At 37.5% G+C, this 17,703-nt stretch overlaps 1 protein-coding gene across 1 annotated transcript; it reads left to right on the forward strand.

Annotated features, from left to right (window-relative positions):
• Positions 1–11,796: 11,796 nt before the first annotated feature.
• Positions 11,797–16,992, forward strand: LOC135255377 (lysM and putative peptidoglycan-binding domain-containing protein 2-like). The gene is made up of 3 exons (XM_064336465.1): positions 11,797–12,067; positions 13,086–13,441; positions 16,229–16,992. Exons 1-3 carry the CDS (start codon positions 11,825–11,827, stop codon positions 16,278–16,280), a joined length of 651 nt encoding a protein of 216 aa, XP_064192535.1. The 5' UTR covers positions 11,797–11,824; the 3' UTR covers positions 16,281–16,992.
• Positions 16,993–17,703: the final 711 nt, after the last annotated feature.

The following is a 17,703-nucleotide window of genomic DNA, read 5'->3' on the forward strand; positions in this document are numbered from 1 at the left end:
TCACACCCAACCCCCACACTCCCGTACCTTGTCACCAGTAAGACAGGGTTGTAGGTACAATGGGTCTTTGTTTTACACAGGAAATTTCAGTCGTAGGATGGTACACGCCTGTCCTAATCTGCACTGCGGGGGGTATGTCCACCAATCCCTGGAGAGTGATATCATCTCAACATGCAGGGCAGTAGTGGGTGGTTCCCCTATAGATGTATGCTACATCTTGTTCCTGTGGACAAAGAACACAAGGCACAGCCCTTTTTCGGCCATACTTATGTATTTGCGTGTGTATACATAGAGTGCCATAATGTTTGAGTGCCAAACAATTCACATGTGGTTAAAGTGCACATTCTCAGCTTTTATTTCAGGGTATTTAATTTTATACATTTTGGTTTCATCTTGTACAAATTACAGTACTTTTTATACATAGTCCCCCCCCCCTCATTTCAGGCCACCTTAATGTTTGGTTGAAATGGCTTCACAGGTGTGTTCAATTGCTTCATCAGTGCAGGTATAAAAGAGCTTGCAGTATCCTGTCTTGGCTTTAGATTACCTTTTATTATGCTATTATTAGCGTTTGTCACATGAGCACCTTAGTTATGCCAATGAAAGTCAAGCCGTTATGAGGATGAGAAATAAGATGAAAAAAACAGACATAGGCCAAATCTTATTTTAAAACATATGTCTTTGTCCTAACAATAATAATAACGATGGCTCATTGCAGACACAGCAGCAGTATACTGCAGCTGTGTCCCTTGGTTAAAATATGGTTACTGATGACTGTTCAAGGCCAACCCGTAATTTCAGTTCTCTATCTGAAATCATATCAGCTGGCAGACTGACGACTGGTGTAATCATGTTATCTCTTCATCCTGCCACCCTAGACCTTTAAAGACTTCCACCCACATTTATCAGTATAAGCTTGAAATGAATGGCACAGTCTAGATCAAAGTTAAGTATATGAATGTGCTTTCTGTGATTGTGACTACTTTGTTTTGACTTCCAGAGTAGACACAGCACACATTTTCTAGGTGAAAAGATAGGGGGGACGAATCAGAAATATCTTGTTTACAGGTGCTTCTGTAGCTGCTGTCACTCCCTAGGAAGCACACCTGACCCCACCCAGACCAGTGCTCTTCAACATCATTCAACCCATCTATTATATTTGTAATCAGTAATAGTTATATTACCCATGACCCGAGACAATCAGATTTTCTGGATTTAGGTGATTAAAGGTGACAAATCAGTGACAGTCACAAAGAATACAATCAAGAGAGTAGTCTGTGTTTTCAGATTGTCATGTATTTTCATTTTTGTGGACCATTGTTTAGGTTAGAGAGAGCATGCACAGAAGTTCTCATTTGTCTGTCCAGATGTGAATTTTGGAAATTTGTGAAATCATATGAAGGTGGGCTAGTGAATCTTGTACTGGTTATAAAGGAAACTTCTTTATAATAATCAAATGTACACATGGTTCTGCTTTGTCCCTATCGACAGTTCTTTCCTTGTCTGTTAGTGGAGTTTCTTTGTTGTAACACCTCCATTCTAGTTTGAGAAAGTATTTTTAGCGATTTTATCTTATTTCCCAAATGTTTACACTTGAAAAGAAAAGCATGAATTTGGTGTGTGTTAAGCTGGATGTGGTCTATGGAACATCACACACCACATATTGTGTAAAACTGTGGGGAATCGCCTATTCAGTGTCTGGGGAAATATTTATGAAGGGAACTGTCTGATGCTCTCTCAAACAACGGGTCACACGTGGACGTAGTCACCATATAAAATGGGTCCAACAGCACCATCTTATGTCTGAAAGAAAAATTGAGACATGATGACAAACAGAGAATTTAACCTGGACTAGATTAAGAAACTATTTTTCAAATGGCTTCAAGTGCTCCATCTTGTGTCCACAAGAAAAAATGCACAACCTATGGCTACTTGTTTTTAAGATGGCGTACATTTGCTGAACGTGTGGTTAACCAACAGAGGTCCCAAGAGGCCGTTTAAATGAATATTTGTTGATGAGATGTTTAAGTTGTTAATTAAAATGTGAAAAATCAAGGCCTGACATTGAAAGTATTAATATCAAAATGAGGCCAAGTTATAACAAACAATATTGACTATCTTAGCTTACACCAATGAAACAAGCTCTATTCCAAAGCAATGCTACCCAATGTTTTCTAAACGGTTTCAAGGAACATCTGCATAGAATTGCAGAATAACCCAAGTTTGGGGCTGTACTGTGTGGACTTGTGAAGTTGTTTGTGAATTTTGTCTGTGTACATGAGGTCAGAAGGTACAGAAGTTAATGTTCTAAAGGACTGAGAGTCTGTGGTCATTGTGGTTATTTCTGCAGGAAACCATGAACATCTATTCTTCCTTTTTTCATTGTTATTACTATTGTTATTATATTAAGTCTTAACCAAATAGCGACTATGCATACAATTATCATTATCATTCATCATCTGTTCATCTTTCCTTACAACATGCAACAGGGCAAACTCTTGTGACTTTCCACTTAGTGAATCTGACTGAGGATACTAGATGCAAAGTTATAACAGGAATGACATTGTCATGCAGTGGCTTTGCACATTCAGCTTTTGAATCAGTTTTATGGTAGGTTGACCATATATTGCTTGTCATGAACATAATGCTTGTCATGAACATAATACAAGCAAACCGAATGAACATTTTTAGAAATATAGAAATCCCACCTAGACAAATATTTTCCATTCCAAATAATTTAAAATGCATGCCAAAATAGAAATAATAATATTTAAAATACAAGTAGACCATCTGCTCATTTTTCTGACTGAGTATACATACTGTAGAATAGATCCTGCAGTGTGATTTGATTGATTTCTATTTTTAGGGGTCTGGAACCCTATTGCATTTGTAGGAGTTGTTATTATATCTTCTGATGTTTTGCTAATTACTGGCAAGAGCGTCTGATAACTTCTTACAAAACTGCACAGTGGTTGAAGGTTGCGTTTGTCACAGGAGTGATTTTGGCACCTATTTGGACACTTGGTGGTGCTAAAGTGTTAAACAGAAAATTGGAAATTTGAAAGGGCACAACTCCTGCCCCATTTGGCATACAGACATAAAACCACAGTCAATCCATGCCTCTCATCACAATGAACAACTGACTGAATAGGTGTGATTGGTAGATTTTCCACCATTTTGAGTAACCTGAAAAACACTTAAAAGACATCTCCTCCTACAGGAGTTTTGACTAATTTTCAAGAAATTTTCATTGACGAGTTCAATGAATGCTGCTCTTTAAAGGTTATTGGTTGCAGTAAGCCAATGAAACTGTGTGTGGGTGTGGCTACCCTGAATAATTCACATGCAAATCGGCATGCCAATAGATGGTACCTCCACATGATTGCTCATCAAATTTAGTGCTGATTGGCCACATGGTGGTGCTATAGAAGCCAACTGAATTTCCACAAATTAAACAATGATAAGTTCTACTCTGTTTGACTTCGGGACCAGTAATTAATGTCACAAGATCCTGCTTTATATACAGAATAAATTTACCTCAAGGACCCATTAGCTCAGGATTATGGATTTACCACCATTTTGAATAAATTAAAAAACACTTAAAAGGCGTCTCTTAAAACAGTTTGATCGATTTGCAGGAAACCTGTATTATAGAATGGACTCTGAAATATTGTTTTTTAAAGTTGCTATGCTTAAAAATGCTCATTGGAATCCAATGAATTTGAATGTGTGTGACTTTTTAACAAGAGGATAATAAATCCTAGACAGTTAGGCCCACATGACAAAACTTCTTAAATCTATTTACAGCTCTGTCCTGAAGACAGCCCTAAAGAATTAGCCAGATTAAACTACCAGGTGGTGCTATGCTGCTCAACAAATTTAAAAAATGGAAAAAGTTTGCCTTGCTTGGCTGACTAAGAAACTCATTAGGACTATGACTTTGCATGTTTTTTTCATTTACATACAGTATGGGCCAAAAGTATTGGGCCGCCTGTCCTTTTTAAAAACTCATATTTTGTGTTATTGTAAATAGAAATTGAAATAAAATGTTTGTACTTAGTTTTCCTATTCAATAAATGCACATAAATTAACTGAATTATTATCTAAAGTTTAAAAAAAATAAAATAAAAAACACAGGTAGCTTAATAATTTTGGCCTGTACTGTATGTATTTGTGACTTGCCTCCCTTAATTGCTGCACACAGCAATATTTCATGGTTGCTTCCATTCATTTTTGATAGTGAATGGAAAAAGCACCACCTGTTCCTTTGCTGACCAATGGTAAAAATTCTAGTGGAGAGTTGGGGAAAATACCTTCACACTACACGTTTGACTAACTGGTGTTGCACACCTGCAGAGTTTTTAGAACCAACTATCTAGTCACCTGAAAGATGTATAAAGTCTTTAGGTAGTTCAGATTTGTTGCCAATAATTGCACATTTATTGTTATTCTGAAGCAATCAACTTGATGTATATAGGGTAAAGATTCTCTTGGGAAACATTGATCATTAAAAGGAGGTGTTTCAATAGTCTCAGAATTGTGATTGTGTCAGAGACAATGGAAAGATTGCCCATAAACTCAATGTAAACATTACTGATTCATAGAACAGAGATGTTTTGAAATCATCCTTCACAAACGCATCCTTTCATTATATATATATATATATATAGATTCTCTTAATGGTTTCTCTCAAAATATTTTAATGTACATTTGGCATTGTCATGGTTGTGTTGACCAGCTCAGTGTAGATAAAGTGCTTTTAATTCACTTTTTGAAGTGAACTTTTTTGTTGAAAAGAGGAATTGCAATAAAAAAATAAAAAGCTTCAAGGGTAAATGGTGAGTTTAGTCATCAAGGTCACTTATAGAAGGGCCCACTTATCATTTTTGGTTAGCATACTGTACTTATGCGCTGCATCACATTACCTGCTTTCTGATAAGCCTGGGCAAGGTTACCATGACCAAGAGGATCCTATTTCCTACCCATCTGCTCCCAGGCATTAGGTATATGATGACAGGAGTGGACAGAGGGCACAAAAGGACTGATGCATGCTTCACAACAGCATCGTCATAGCAACCACACCAAATTATAAGCCCACTTTATTACCAGGCCAGGCCAGATGTCCAAGGAACATGCTGTTCAGTCAGATGAAATCTCCATTGTTATTTAATATTAGCATTATGCTAGAGCAACTGGATCCTAAAAGGTCTGTGATTCTGAGCAATTAATTAAAACACATGAGAAAAAAACAATCCCAACACACAACACTGCAAAATAAAGACTAAATGCTAAATAACACTTTGGCACCAATGAACAGATTGACAACAAAGAACACAGTGTCTGGAACTGGCCCTGTCTGCCTTCACTGTAGGCCTTGGATTCTTGGAAATAGGACACCCAAACTGATTTTAAATGAATTGCAGGCTTAGCAAATACATTTATTAAAGTACTTTGAAACAGTTAGGCACCCAATAAAAGATGGTGTGAAATGAAAACGGCCAGTGTGGGTCTAGGTTTTTTGCTTTTCACCCAGCACTACTCACCTGATTCTACTTATCATTGTCTTGATTGAAGACCATCATCAGTTAATTAGTTGAATCAGATGTTGTAGGGCTGCGCTGAATCAAAAACCTGCATCCACACCGGCCCTTTCTGGATAAGATTAGACACCCCTGCTCTAATATATATTTGGGGTGTTATATAGGCCTATGTTTCATTGACAGTAGATATAGATATTTTGCTTTTATGTAGCCATAGTTGATCTACAACATGCAAAAAGTGTATTTACAAATTTGGTCTGAGACTGTGACCTACTGCTTGCTATTGTAAGATTTGGAAAAACTAAATCTGTTCATCTATTTTTTGTGTTGTGCAGCTGAACACATTGCACTCATTTTTATTACGTGAGCTTATAATAAATCATTTATATGGTGAAGACACATTTTTTTCAGTGTGTGGTTAGCATTTTTTGGCTTTATGCACCTACAGCACAAGTTCTTTAAACTTGGGCCAGCATTGACCAAAAATATGGTGCCCAAAACCATGCGTTTTTTAAATTTATTTAAAAGAAAAACAAAACGAAACAGTCCCATTCTGCACCATACCAGTGTCCAGATCCAGGTACATCTTTGAAACAAAGAAACCAAAGGCATTTTAAGGCATCACCCATGTGGTTCAGGTGATTTCAGATCGTGAGTTGAAAGGAGCTATACTGAATAAACCCAATCCATCCAATTTTCATTTATGGTGGGCTCTGATTTTAAAAGTGTCATTGGTAACATGGCTGACAGTGGGTTTTATAATTTGGAAATATGGCTACCCCTGTTGCGTCACCCCACTTTTATATACAACAAATTCAGTTCACGTCACAGTGAATCTTATCACCACATCAACCCCAATGGCTTTTCTGTTTGCTGCTCCATGATAACCTCCTTTAACAGAGAAGTTACACAGCATACAGCCTTTTTTGTGGTGTCCCTAGTGTTGTTGTGTCCTACTTTAATTGAAGTGACAGCTAGCAGTCTGAATTCACAGGCTATCAGCTCCTGTAACAGGCCTGCACTTAAATAAGGCATAACAGGAAGACCTGAATCACACTGGAAAAAAACTGTTTCTGTTTTCAAAATCTGTTTTTAATGACAGAGGTATATGACTACCTGAGTGGTTCAATTTTCATTCTTCACTTACGCCTGAACTCCAAAGCTATAACCACAGTTTTATAGGTACAGCATATCTGAAAGGGCCAATTCATCGTTTTTTTTTTTCATTTGCTGAATACAGCATCAAGGTTGATCCTTCGGACTTACTGTAAGAGAAAATGTGTGTATTCTTCTGGGAAGTGATATCAGAAAAATATGACTTTTTTTTGTTGCTAGTTACAGGTATCTGTCCAGTATGTACACTAATTAATCTGGCATGAAAGCCTGTCCTTGAAGTATATCCTCTGACAGATGAGTGGCATTATTGTAGCCAATTCATCTGCACCACTGCGGATCAGAGGACACACTGTGTCACAGTGTTTGTCATAAATTTCCCATAATAGCTTTGTGGCTACAGTCTTAATTAATTATTCCTCTATGACTGTACCATTGATTATGTTTATTGTAAGAAAAAAGGCCTTATTACTGAATTTGAATAGCTGTGTGACTCTGAACATAAAATCACATGCTTGCACCGTATATTTGACCTATTGTAGAGGTAAATGGCATAATATAATGCTGACCATTCAAGTACCCTTTGATTATTCAAACTGAACCCATTAAAATGATTTCAATATTTATTTCTGAAAAGTGAAATAGAACCTATTGTTATAAATTAAGTTTATCTACTTCACAGATTTTGATATTTTAAATGAACAAAATGTAATTCATGAAGCAGTATGTGTAGCTGAGACAAAATAATCTCACAAATAATTTGTAATAATAATAATAATAATAGTGATGATGATGATGATAAACAAGTATTTATCAGAACCTTTTCCTGGCTTATAACAAAAACGTTTACCATAAAATAGTTGAGTTGAACCAAAACACTAAAAATACAATTAAGCCAACCCACTTTTTTCTTTTTTATAATTACTGCATTTCCCAGAATTACTTTGGATAACAATTTAAAGATTTTTTTGACACAAATGAATTGGAGCCATTTGCTTCAGTAGATAATGGACATGTCACATGAGCCTGGTTACCAAATAATTGGCTCACTAATCATAGTTCCATTTGTATAACCAGAGAGGCCACATGCTCAAATGAAGGTACAGATGAACAGAAAAGTGTGTTATTTGTTGATTCCAAGATATCATAAAGGTTACCATTTTTTAGCATTATAATGATATGGTTTCTCTACAAGTTTGTGTGCTTGCTATAATTAAGTTCTTTTTTTTCCATTTGAAAGAGTAATGAATACTGGGGACCCAGTAACAGTTGATAGAAACATTTGTCCTCATTGAACTGAGAAAAAAAACATGACTCATGAATTCATTCACTTCCATTCTCTCTTTACTGGAAACTGAATATTTGTTTTTGTGCAGACATCGTTTTACCATGGCAATACACACTGGTATACCAATGGCAACAGCTGCCACTGCACCTGCAGATTTTTATCCTGGTTTTTTCCACTTTCACAATATCATGATGGCATTGTGTGACCATTGTAGGGGTAATCTGGTTTGTTTTCCCTCAAACAGTACGGCTTTGTAAAGCAGAGTCAATGTTTCACCACCACAGATACGTAAATCAGGATGCAAGAAACAAAAGGTAGCACCTGCTTAAATTAGTAATGTAATGACAGACTAATTTAATGTGTTTTCTTTATCTTTAATTCAATTGAAAGATTCCTTCCGGTCCCTTCACTTATACATTGTATTGTTTCTGCTATGAATACTACAGATTTAACTCACCATTCAGGGCTTCATAAGGTAATGATTTAAAGCAGAAAGGCAGAAAATATAAATTAGGTTTGCTACCAAAACATTTCAGTATTGCTGTGCATTTCAGAGTGGCATGAATTAGTGGTGAAACTGCTACCTTCATATGATGCTTGGACACAGAGATCCATAAGATTGCTCCATGATTCTATGGCAAACAGTTCAACAGAAAACAGCCCATAATGACCACAGTGGGGGAGAAATCGATTACTGAACCAAGTCTTGGTGACTGCATATTCAAGTGTGGGGCAGTGATGTATAATGCAGACTGCTTAATGCTCCACTGAGGCATATATCCTGCCACACAGAGGCCAGTTGAACTGATTGACATGCTTCTGTTCCACAGTGAGCTTGGAAGGTCTTTCCAAAACTGGAAAGTGTGCAGTCCACGAGTTGCCTGTGTTGGCGACAGCCATTGATTTGGTGCACACTATAGCTGTATTTATGACATGCAGTAGTATTTACCAAACAACTAGCCTGGAGCTCATTACAGGTAACCCTGGAAATCATTTTAAAACCACATGAATGAATACAATAGAATAAAATCAATTGACCTGTGGATACAATATATGTCCAACAAAACTGCATGCGCTATTGCATATAATATTTAGGGCACAATATGTTTTGTAAATTACCTAATTAGTTACATGTGAGGGGTGATTTGTAAATAGCAGCTTACAAATCATTCATTCATACGAAGCATTTCCATTCTGTGTTCACAACTTAAATATCCACTGCAGAACAATAGGACCATCCATACAATAGCATCTACTGTAGGTCCCTGTTTGATGTCTTTCCAGTGAAATTAGCAGTGTGTGCTTCTGATAAGGGAGCGCAATCGTACTGTGGAGTAGTGGTTACTATGGAAAGCAAAGTGCTTCAGGCCCGTGATGACATATCTGTTCGAAACCAGCATGCTACATTTTATTTGCAAAAGCAAGCAACTTTCCAGGCAATTTGTTGAGTGAATGTCTAACAACTTGTTTGTACTGTTGTACCCTGTTCTCTGAGAGAAAACACACACTCTTAGTTATAAATTCTGAATGAGTTTTTCCCAAGGTATAGCAGGAACAGCAATACACTTCACTGAAATTCTTTTAAATACAGCCAACATTTACTCATGTAAATTTTGACCTAATCTCTAATTTACAATATCAACATATAGTAATTGTTTTAGAGAAATAAAATGGGAAAACCTCCTTAGGGCTGTGAAATGCACAATACGATTTTCATGTTTTATCATGTGTACCATGTTAGCCTCAAACTTTTACCACCAATTCAGTTTAAATGTTAATGTTTCTTCTCTTCTCTAAACATATCTTTTGACACATGCCCTCAGATTTAAATAACAAATCTTGGAATAAATACCGTACCAAATGTTTTAATGTGATGCATGAACTCTGTATAAAATAAATGAATACTGGCAATAGTTACATGAAGCACAACCAATAGCTCATTGTACTAAGTAATATAAATGGATTATTCATCTTTTAAGTGGCTAATTTACTGGTTAATTAACAGAACCTTTCAAAAGCAAACACCACAAACCCAGAGTATCTTTCATTTTCACTAGACTTTAGGGGGCAATGTCACATGTTGTATACACTCCTTGGGTACCCCTACAGCACAGTAATAACACCATGCAATTATTGCAATCTAGGAATATAACAACATTTCATGCCTTTATTCTGGTTCCCTGTAAAGAAACCCACTGTCAATGATGATTAAATGGTAATTCTGTGCATCAAAATATGCCTTCAGCAGAACCCATAAATTATGAGGGCGTCTATTTCTTTTATCTGTCTGCTTAGTATTTATTTTGAAAGGAAATCATTCATGTGGGCTAAATGAATCACTTTACCACTAACACCAATTAAAACAGCCCCTGTAGACAAATGTTTTGGTGGTTAATTCCAGGCTAGACTGTCAGAGTAATTCGGGGATCTTCCCGACTGTAAACTCCAAAGGTGGTTGTTGCAGGCTGAAAGGGAAAACACACACTAAATTTCAGGCTCACAGCCAGGAGGAGAGGTGAAATTAAAGATTTCAGTCACTTTTTAAGTAAGAGATTCCCTATTGGCCAGGTTGTGTAAAAAACTGCATAAAAAAGATAAATACAAGAAATAAATGTGTTAAATAAATGTGTTGCAGTGAATAATACATATTTTAAATGTTTTATCACTACGGAAATGTTTGCGCTCTTCTGGTTTAGCTTATTTATTAAATGTTATACTGTGTAAGCTGCTTCAGTCGAATAATCTAATAAGTCTACACATGTTGTAATATATATGTGGCCATAAATGAGCTGCACGCGAAGTGTTCCAGTGTATTCCATGATTACACTACCAAATCATTTCTCACTGAAATGTATTAGACATTTAAAAGGCAGAAGTCATAGTTTCCTCACTGGAATACCTGCCACCAGTGCTCCCTGGCTCAAAGCTTGCCAGTTATAATTAGGCTGGTGGTTTTACTCGTTATAACACTAATGTAGCAGTAACAAAATTTTATTATTGAATTAGCTTTTATACATAATCTATAAATGAAATGGAACTATCAATTACTCTGTTGACACAACATGGCAAATTTGTTCGGGCAATGGATTCAAAGAGTGTACTGTACACAAATGGAATGGCTTGGGTGTATGTATTTTAGGAAAGTGATTTTTCACACATGGTGAAAGTTGGCTGTCTCTAGAATATCACACAGCAGCTCAATGACTTTTCAAAATGGATGCCTGGAAAGGAAAACATCCTTCTGCTATTGATTGAAGCACACTTAGCAATTTACTGCAAAAACAATACTAGTTATTAGGCCTGTAGCAGCTGTCAGAAGAATAACAGTAGAGTTCTTCCACATTAAGAGTATATACCTAAATTAATTTGTCTGCCATATTTTGGTTTAATGTTTTTATTTTTTTTTTCTTCAAACTTTTAATTTTGTAGAAAGGATCTTTGAATGTTTTGGCCACTTATTTAAGACACAATGTGGCTTTTGATTCTTGTCAAAAAATTAGCCTAGCCTAAATGTAAATATATTAGACCTATGAAAACTGCAATGTTCCCATATTATTTACGCAAACCAAAATCAGGAAAGAAATGCATGTTGTTGAACTATTCGAGTTCTGATTTTCGATAACGCTATAGGCGATAGGCAAATGGTTTATGCAGATGGGCTTCTGAAAAACAAAAGACTATTAATAAGACTATTTCTTCTGTTCACGTATCAAATTATAGGGTGAATACAGCAACATGCTCACCTGTCGAATTGCAATTACGAATTATGCGTATAGGTACAAAGGAATTCTTCAACAGTTTGAATTAAGACGCGCTGCTTTTGAGGGCGTCGACTCGGCTGGCGTATCATAAGAGAGCAACCTCATTATTTATTGAAAAGAAGATGGCGGAGTTTTCCCCAGTCTTGTCACTGCGGGATGGAGGCCGGTTCGGGCAACCAATCTTTCCCAGATCACGGTCCGGATCAGAGTCTGAAAGTGAACTGTCACAGAGCTTGGCCCGAACCAAGACTCGTTCATATGGAAGTACAGCCAGCGTTACAGCACCTTTGGGAGAAAAATATATCGTCCATCGGGTTACGGACAGTGACACGCTGCAAGGGATAGCTCTCAAATACGGCGTTACGGTAAGGATAAGATCAACTGTGGAATGTTGGAATGACTGATGAGCAGCGGTGTACTTACGAAAACAATGCATGCGCAAATCAGAAGTAAATGCAAAGCTCTACAGTACCATATTGTGAAGTAAACATTCGAGGCATGCACATCATCTAGATGACCAGGCTGTGATAGCATGGATGTGGTGGGCTAGCCAGTCCGCTATCTACGCATTGTATCAAAATGGGGTTGCTAAATGATAAAATAAACCATCAATTTAGGAGTTAGCCTTAATGAAATCACGTAATTTAAAATTATGGTCAGTACAGTATGACATGACAAGGATGCACAAAAGAAAGCTACACAAGATCAAGCGGTTCTAGAATGAATGTAATGTAATGTAATGTAGAATGGGCTGCTTCCACTGGGATAGGTTTACAACCAGGAAGTACGTAGTTGAGCGCATTTTTTGCCCGGCTGTTGTGATTCGGGATCTTCGTCTGTGATGGGAACAAAACACTACCTAGACTCGCTGATATGCGTTCAATTGCAACAAAAAATTATTACGACACCCTTCTCTGCAATAATACCAGTAATCACTGAAATGTAACTGGTGCAATAAAAGATACTTAAGTCCCCAAATGCTTCACTAGCCCACAGTGTAAAATATCTTCCCTGTTTTTAAAAGCATGCATGATATTGCTGTAATGTACACATTTACTGTTAGCTACAACTGTCATTTCAAATTTAAAAGTATAAGAGATTAGCATACTAAATATGGTTTATTAAATTTATTTATTAAATATTTATTTGCCTGACTCATTTAATTGAATACACTGTCTCGTAATTTAGAGTGTTTGCCAATGACATCATGTAGCCAAATCTTTATAAGATGAATCTTTGTGAAAATGGTACTTAAAATAAAAAAATAAAAAAAAAAAGGTTCGCTGTTTGTTTGTCTGGTCAGATTTAGTAGTAGCTCTTTAGTCTTTTTCTCTACCATATTTCCCCTTCATTTTCTTTTTTTTTCCATTTTGTCAAATGTAGATGGAACAAATAAAAAGGGCAAACAAGCTTTTTGGGAACGATTGTATATTTTTACGGAACAGTCTGAACATTCCAGTGCGCTCGGTGAAATCTGAGCTCTTCAACGGACTCACAACTTTAGAGTCTCCTGAGAGCGAGGCTGGGGATGGCTGTACAGTACCGGAAGGGTCCAGTATGATTCTGGACACAGAGGGAGATTCTTCACCCTCCACTTCACCCACCCTCAGTACCCAGGAGCTCGATAGCCGACCCTCCCAGCCAGAGGAGCTGTCAGCCAAGGACTACTTGCACAGACTGGACTTGCAGATTAAAATATCAAAACAAGCTGCTAGGAAACTGAAAGAGGAGGATGTCAGGTAAGGCATAATCAAGATGACAAATGCACATGTACATTGTAGTTTTTATAAAATGAAATGAAACTCTGCCCCTAATTATTTACATGTTAAATACATTTTTTGTATGTGTTCTTTTGGGAAGGTCTTTTTTATCTAGTGGGAATTTTAGTGTAGCTGGTCTGAAACTCTCTCCAGTATGGAACTGTGAAAAACCCAGCCCATGACCCAGCTGGCATGTAGATGACCGTGGTTCTGCTTTTATGCAGTGGAAGGCTCCAGTGCACCACAAGGGCTGACCGAGTTGTGTTGTACAGTATGCCATTTAACACTCTCTGCAATAACAAAAAGCATCTGTCTTGTTGTCAGTGCACATCAGCTGTTTTTTTGTGCGGTAAAAACAGTCATGCGAAGTTGGCGTGTGACATACATGCTACAGCATTGCAGGTGATGAATGGGCCTGAATCCATGTCAGACTCTGCGTTTTTGACTGGCTCCCCTTTCCAGCAGTGAGACTGGATCCTTGTTGAGGTCAGAAATAAGTCAGTGTAAATACCAGGCCATTAATGTTGAGACTGGAGAGATGGTGTGTTTGTAAGACCCGTGTGTGCGTGTGTGCGTGCGTGCGTGCGTGCGCGCGCGCATACTTAACCCCACGTTTCATTGGCCATCCTTTCACAGAACAAAGCTAAAAGAAGGCAAATGACACTTGATAACAGTTCTCTTTATTGGAAACCCTGTGTGTGCTGTGCAGCAGAAGTTTGCAGATCTATGACTGAACTGTGCATTTGAGAGGAAGAAGCTTTTTTTATTGCTGGAAGGTTGAAACGAAACATCTAGCCAGTGGTGTCTTTTCCCTGTTACTGATTGCCGTGCACAGTAGGGGCTCTGTACAGGACTTTTTTTTAAACCAGTGCCCACTCCACCAACAGACAGCATATCAGACCACTCCTGCACTCCACTCAAACCAATTTCCTGTACAACATTCCTCCTCAATTTAATTTTGCTGTCTGCTGCTTTGTATGCAGTAGATTTTTTGGGTCCTGCCCTCATTCAGAAATCCAATTGTAAACATAGTCGCATGCTTTTGCAATGTAAACATCAAAGAAATAGAACATCAAACAAGCAAATTGAATTTGGCTGTCAGCCTATACAATCATACAAACCCCTTTTGGCTTGTAAACGGATGACTGCTGTAACACCATAACAAATATCTGCTCATCTGTTTTGTTTGGGACATAATCATGTTGCCATATTTTTTGTATGTAAGCCTGCATTTCTATTGTAATTTCAATCTCTATATAAAGGAGTATTTCAATAGTGGAACTCTATCTTGCAATCTTCTGATAGCCCAGCCTCAACTATAGCAGGGCGAAGGTGTCCCATTTCTGCAAATAATTCTAATCTATTTCAGAGATTAACCATTTGATGGAGCAATACATCTCTAATCACATCAAAAAGATGCTGTGGTGATGTTCATGTCCAAAGGAATTAACAAAGTTAATGAACAACATCAATTTTTTGGGTGAACTACGCCTTCAAGTACGGAGGTGAATATAGAAAATCCTAACCTAGGATGTTACAGTACATAGCGTGAATTGATTTTATCACCTGCAACATATTGAAGCAAAATGAAAAGCAGGTATCTATGTATTAAGAAATTCATACCTCATCAATGATTCTAATCATAAGAGGAAGAGGTGGCGCTCACACAGCCTTTCAGTGTAAAATGGAACATATAGGCTATGTTGCAATTGAATCTTTTCTGTTTTCGGTATTTATTTTAAATGGATAGCCAGACTGCTATATTTGTTTCTATACCAGCCTGATCAGGTTCTGGTTAATGAATGATGAACTGAATGGAGCATGTGAATGTGTGGCTTGGCTGGTATCTGCTTATAGGCCATTCGGGAGATATCTCAGCTCTCAGTGTCCTGAGCATCAGGCTAATTATAAACCAGGGAAGAGAGCGGGGACCTCAGAAGATTTTTCTTTGCAAGTTTCAATATAGGCATGAAAAACCATAGAAGAAATAGAATATGGTCTGTTTGAGTTTCAGGATTTACGGTGCTGTTGTAAAGCAAATCTGAGCGATAATGTAAATGTTTGTTTTGCTCGCTGTGCTAGCAGTAAAGTGTGCAGCACTTGGCCAGAGGCGGTCTCTGCAAACAGCTTCTGGCCATGTGCCAGCTGCTCTGCCACGTGCGTTTCTGAGGTCCGGCTCCTCTGTCAGCTGCACACAACGGCAGGATGGATAGAGCTGAGTAGGAGGAAAGTCAGATCACCAAATGCAGAGAAATCCTCATCCAGCAGGTCATTGTAGGAAGTCATGGGTAGTTAAGACCGCAAGAACCTTTGACAATGGGTCCAGGTCTTTCTTCCCAGCTAGACCACCTATCTAGCTCTGTGTCTAGCATGGTCTCAAACACCTTAAGGGTCTCTGCTTGTGTTGCTGTACATGACCCGACATGTTCTGTATATCTTATGGACTATAGTCCAAAAAGGACAGGATCGGTCTTGGCTGGGGCTCGACCAGGCACTGCCCAGTAGGTAGGGTCTGGCTGAGCTCCGTAAACTAGTCACGGTGCAGCTAAACTTCTTTACAGGTTAATCTGCGACTAACGGGGGTTGTTTCTCACACCAGATCCTGTTTTTCATGTGTAGGATGTCAGATACTTCAATTTCCAATCCACAAAAATGATGTACATAAACTAAAATGTTAGACTGGGATATTTTACACATTATTACAAGAGAGTTTATTAAATTTTGTTTGTATTGTAATCTTTTAATTGTGTGTATGTGTGTTTCCAGGGATGTTGAAGATGATGCCTCGGTCACAAAGTCATCGTACCAGGAAATATGATAAAAGGAACTAGGAAGCAGACTTTTATTTCATTTAGGCATTTTTTGAGGAGTAACAGTTATGCTGTTTGACAACATCCGTTTTTCATCCCTTTAAGATTATTTTTTAATGCTTTACCAGACCATGAAATGGGATTTTGTCTGTGCATTTCTACTGAGGTGTTTTGCCTTTTTACTATTGTTTTTTTTTTTTTTTTTTACTATTGCTTATTTCATCAGTGTGTCATTTTAGTTTTTGGGAGAAAATGTTTGGAGCAATGGGTAATCATAGCTTTACACCCATATTGCCTGTTTCACATACTGTGGTACCAATGATTTCTTGTTATTTCTTTGGGAAATGCTGAACTCAGTGTCAGCAGGAGGATATGCAATAGAATGTCTGTGAACATGTAGGCCTATACTATTTAAACTCCTTACTGAAACGCTGTAGCAGTAATGCATATATAATTATATGTATCTATATTCCAATATTTTTTACTGAAAACAATTAATTTGGAAATGTTGCCATTTGGATTCCGAGATTGTGTTTTGTTTGCAGATAACAAGCTGTTTTAAGAAAGGGGGAAATATATTTGAAGTGTGAATGTGTTGTTTCGGGTGGGTGTGATGTGTATAGTTTGTGCTGAATACAATTTAAGCAGTGGCTTTGATTGTTTTATTGTGCTTTTCTGTTTGTCCATTTTGAGGGAAAATAAAAGTAACTATAAATCAAACTCCTCTGTATCTGATTTCAATGCTAATCCAAGTTTTGGATCACTGTTATCCTCCAAAAGAGCAGTTGCGTCATTTCTGTTACTGCCTTTGGCCACATTCAGTATGGCCTTGCGCTGTCTACAGTCATCTTTTCATTTCAGTGTGCTCATTTACACACAACCTCATTTATGTGCAGAAAAGAAACAAGTGCCCTCTCCCACCTCATCTCCACAGGGATGTGAGCCTGCACTGCCTCTAATTGGTGTCATTATGCCTTTAATTGACTGAATGGTCTGATGTCTGTACTCTACAGGCACCGCTGAGATTGGTCATTATGAACTCTGAAAAGTATTGCATTGACTCTGTCCATTTAGGAAAAGTGTCAATACGAGCCTATTCAGTAGTATTTTATGCTGGTATTTCTTTTAACCGATATATTCACTTTGATTCTCATTGGTGATACGAAGTCATTTGTTGGGAATGAAAGCAGAAGCCTTCAAACATAATCTTGTCAACCACGTTTTTTTTATTATGATGTAGCTAATTATGCTATTATCTTTTTTTTAATATTTAATGGAAAGAAAAAAGTGTGTGACTATTGTGTTCCTTGTGTTTTGTAGATCTCTACACCGTGCTATAGCCTATATAATGGGCACAATTTTGGTTGTATTTCATATCGTTCAAGATCATGGTACGCTGATCTCATAAAGGGTCTGTCTACTGGTTTGGAA

This window comes from Anguilla rostrata, chromosome 5 (assembly GCF_018555375.3).
Source record: "Anguilla rostrata isolate EN2019 chromosome 5, ASM1855537v3, whole genome shotgun sequence".
NCBI lineage: Eukaryota > Metazoa > Chordata > Actinopteri > Anguilliformes > Anguillidae > Anguilla > Anguilla rostrata.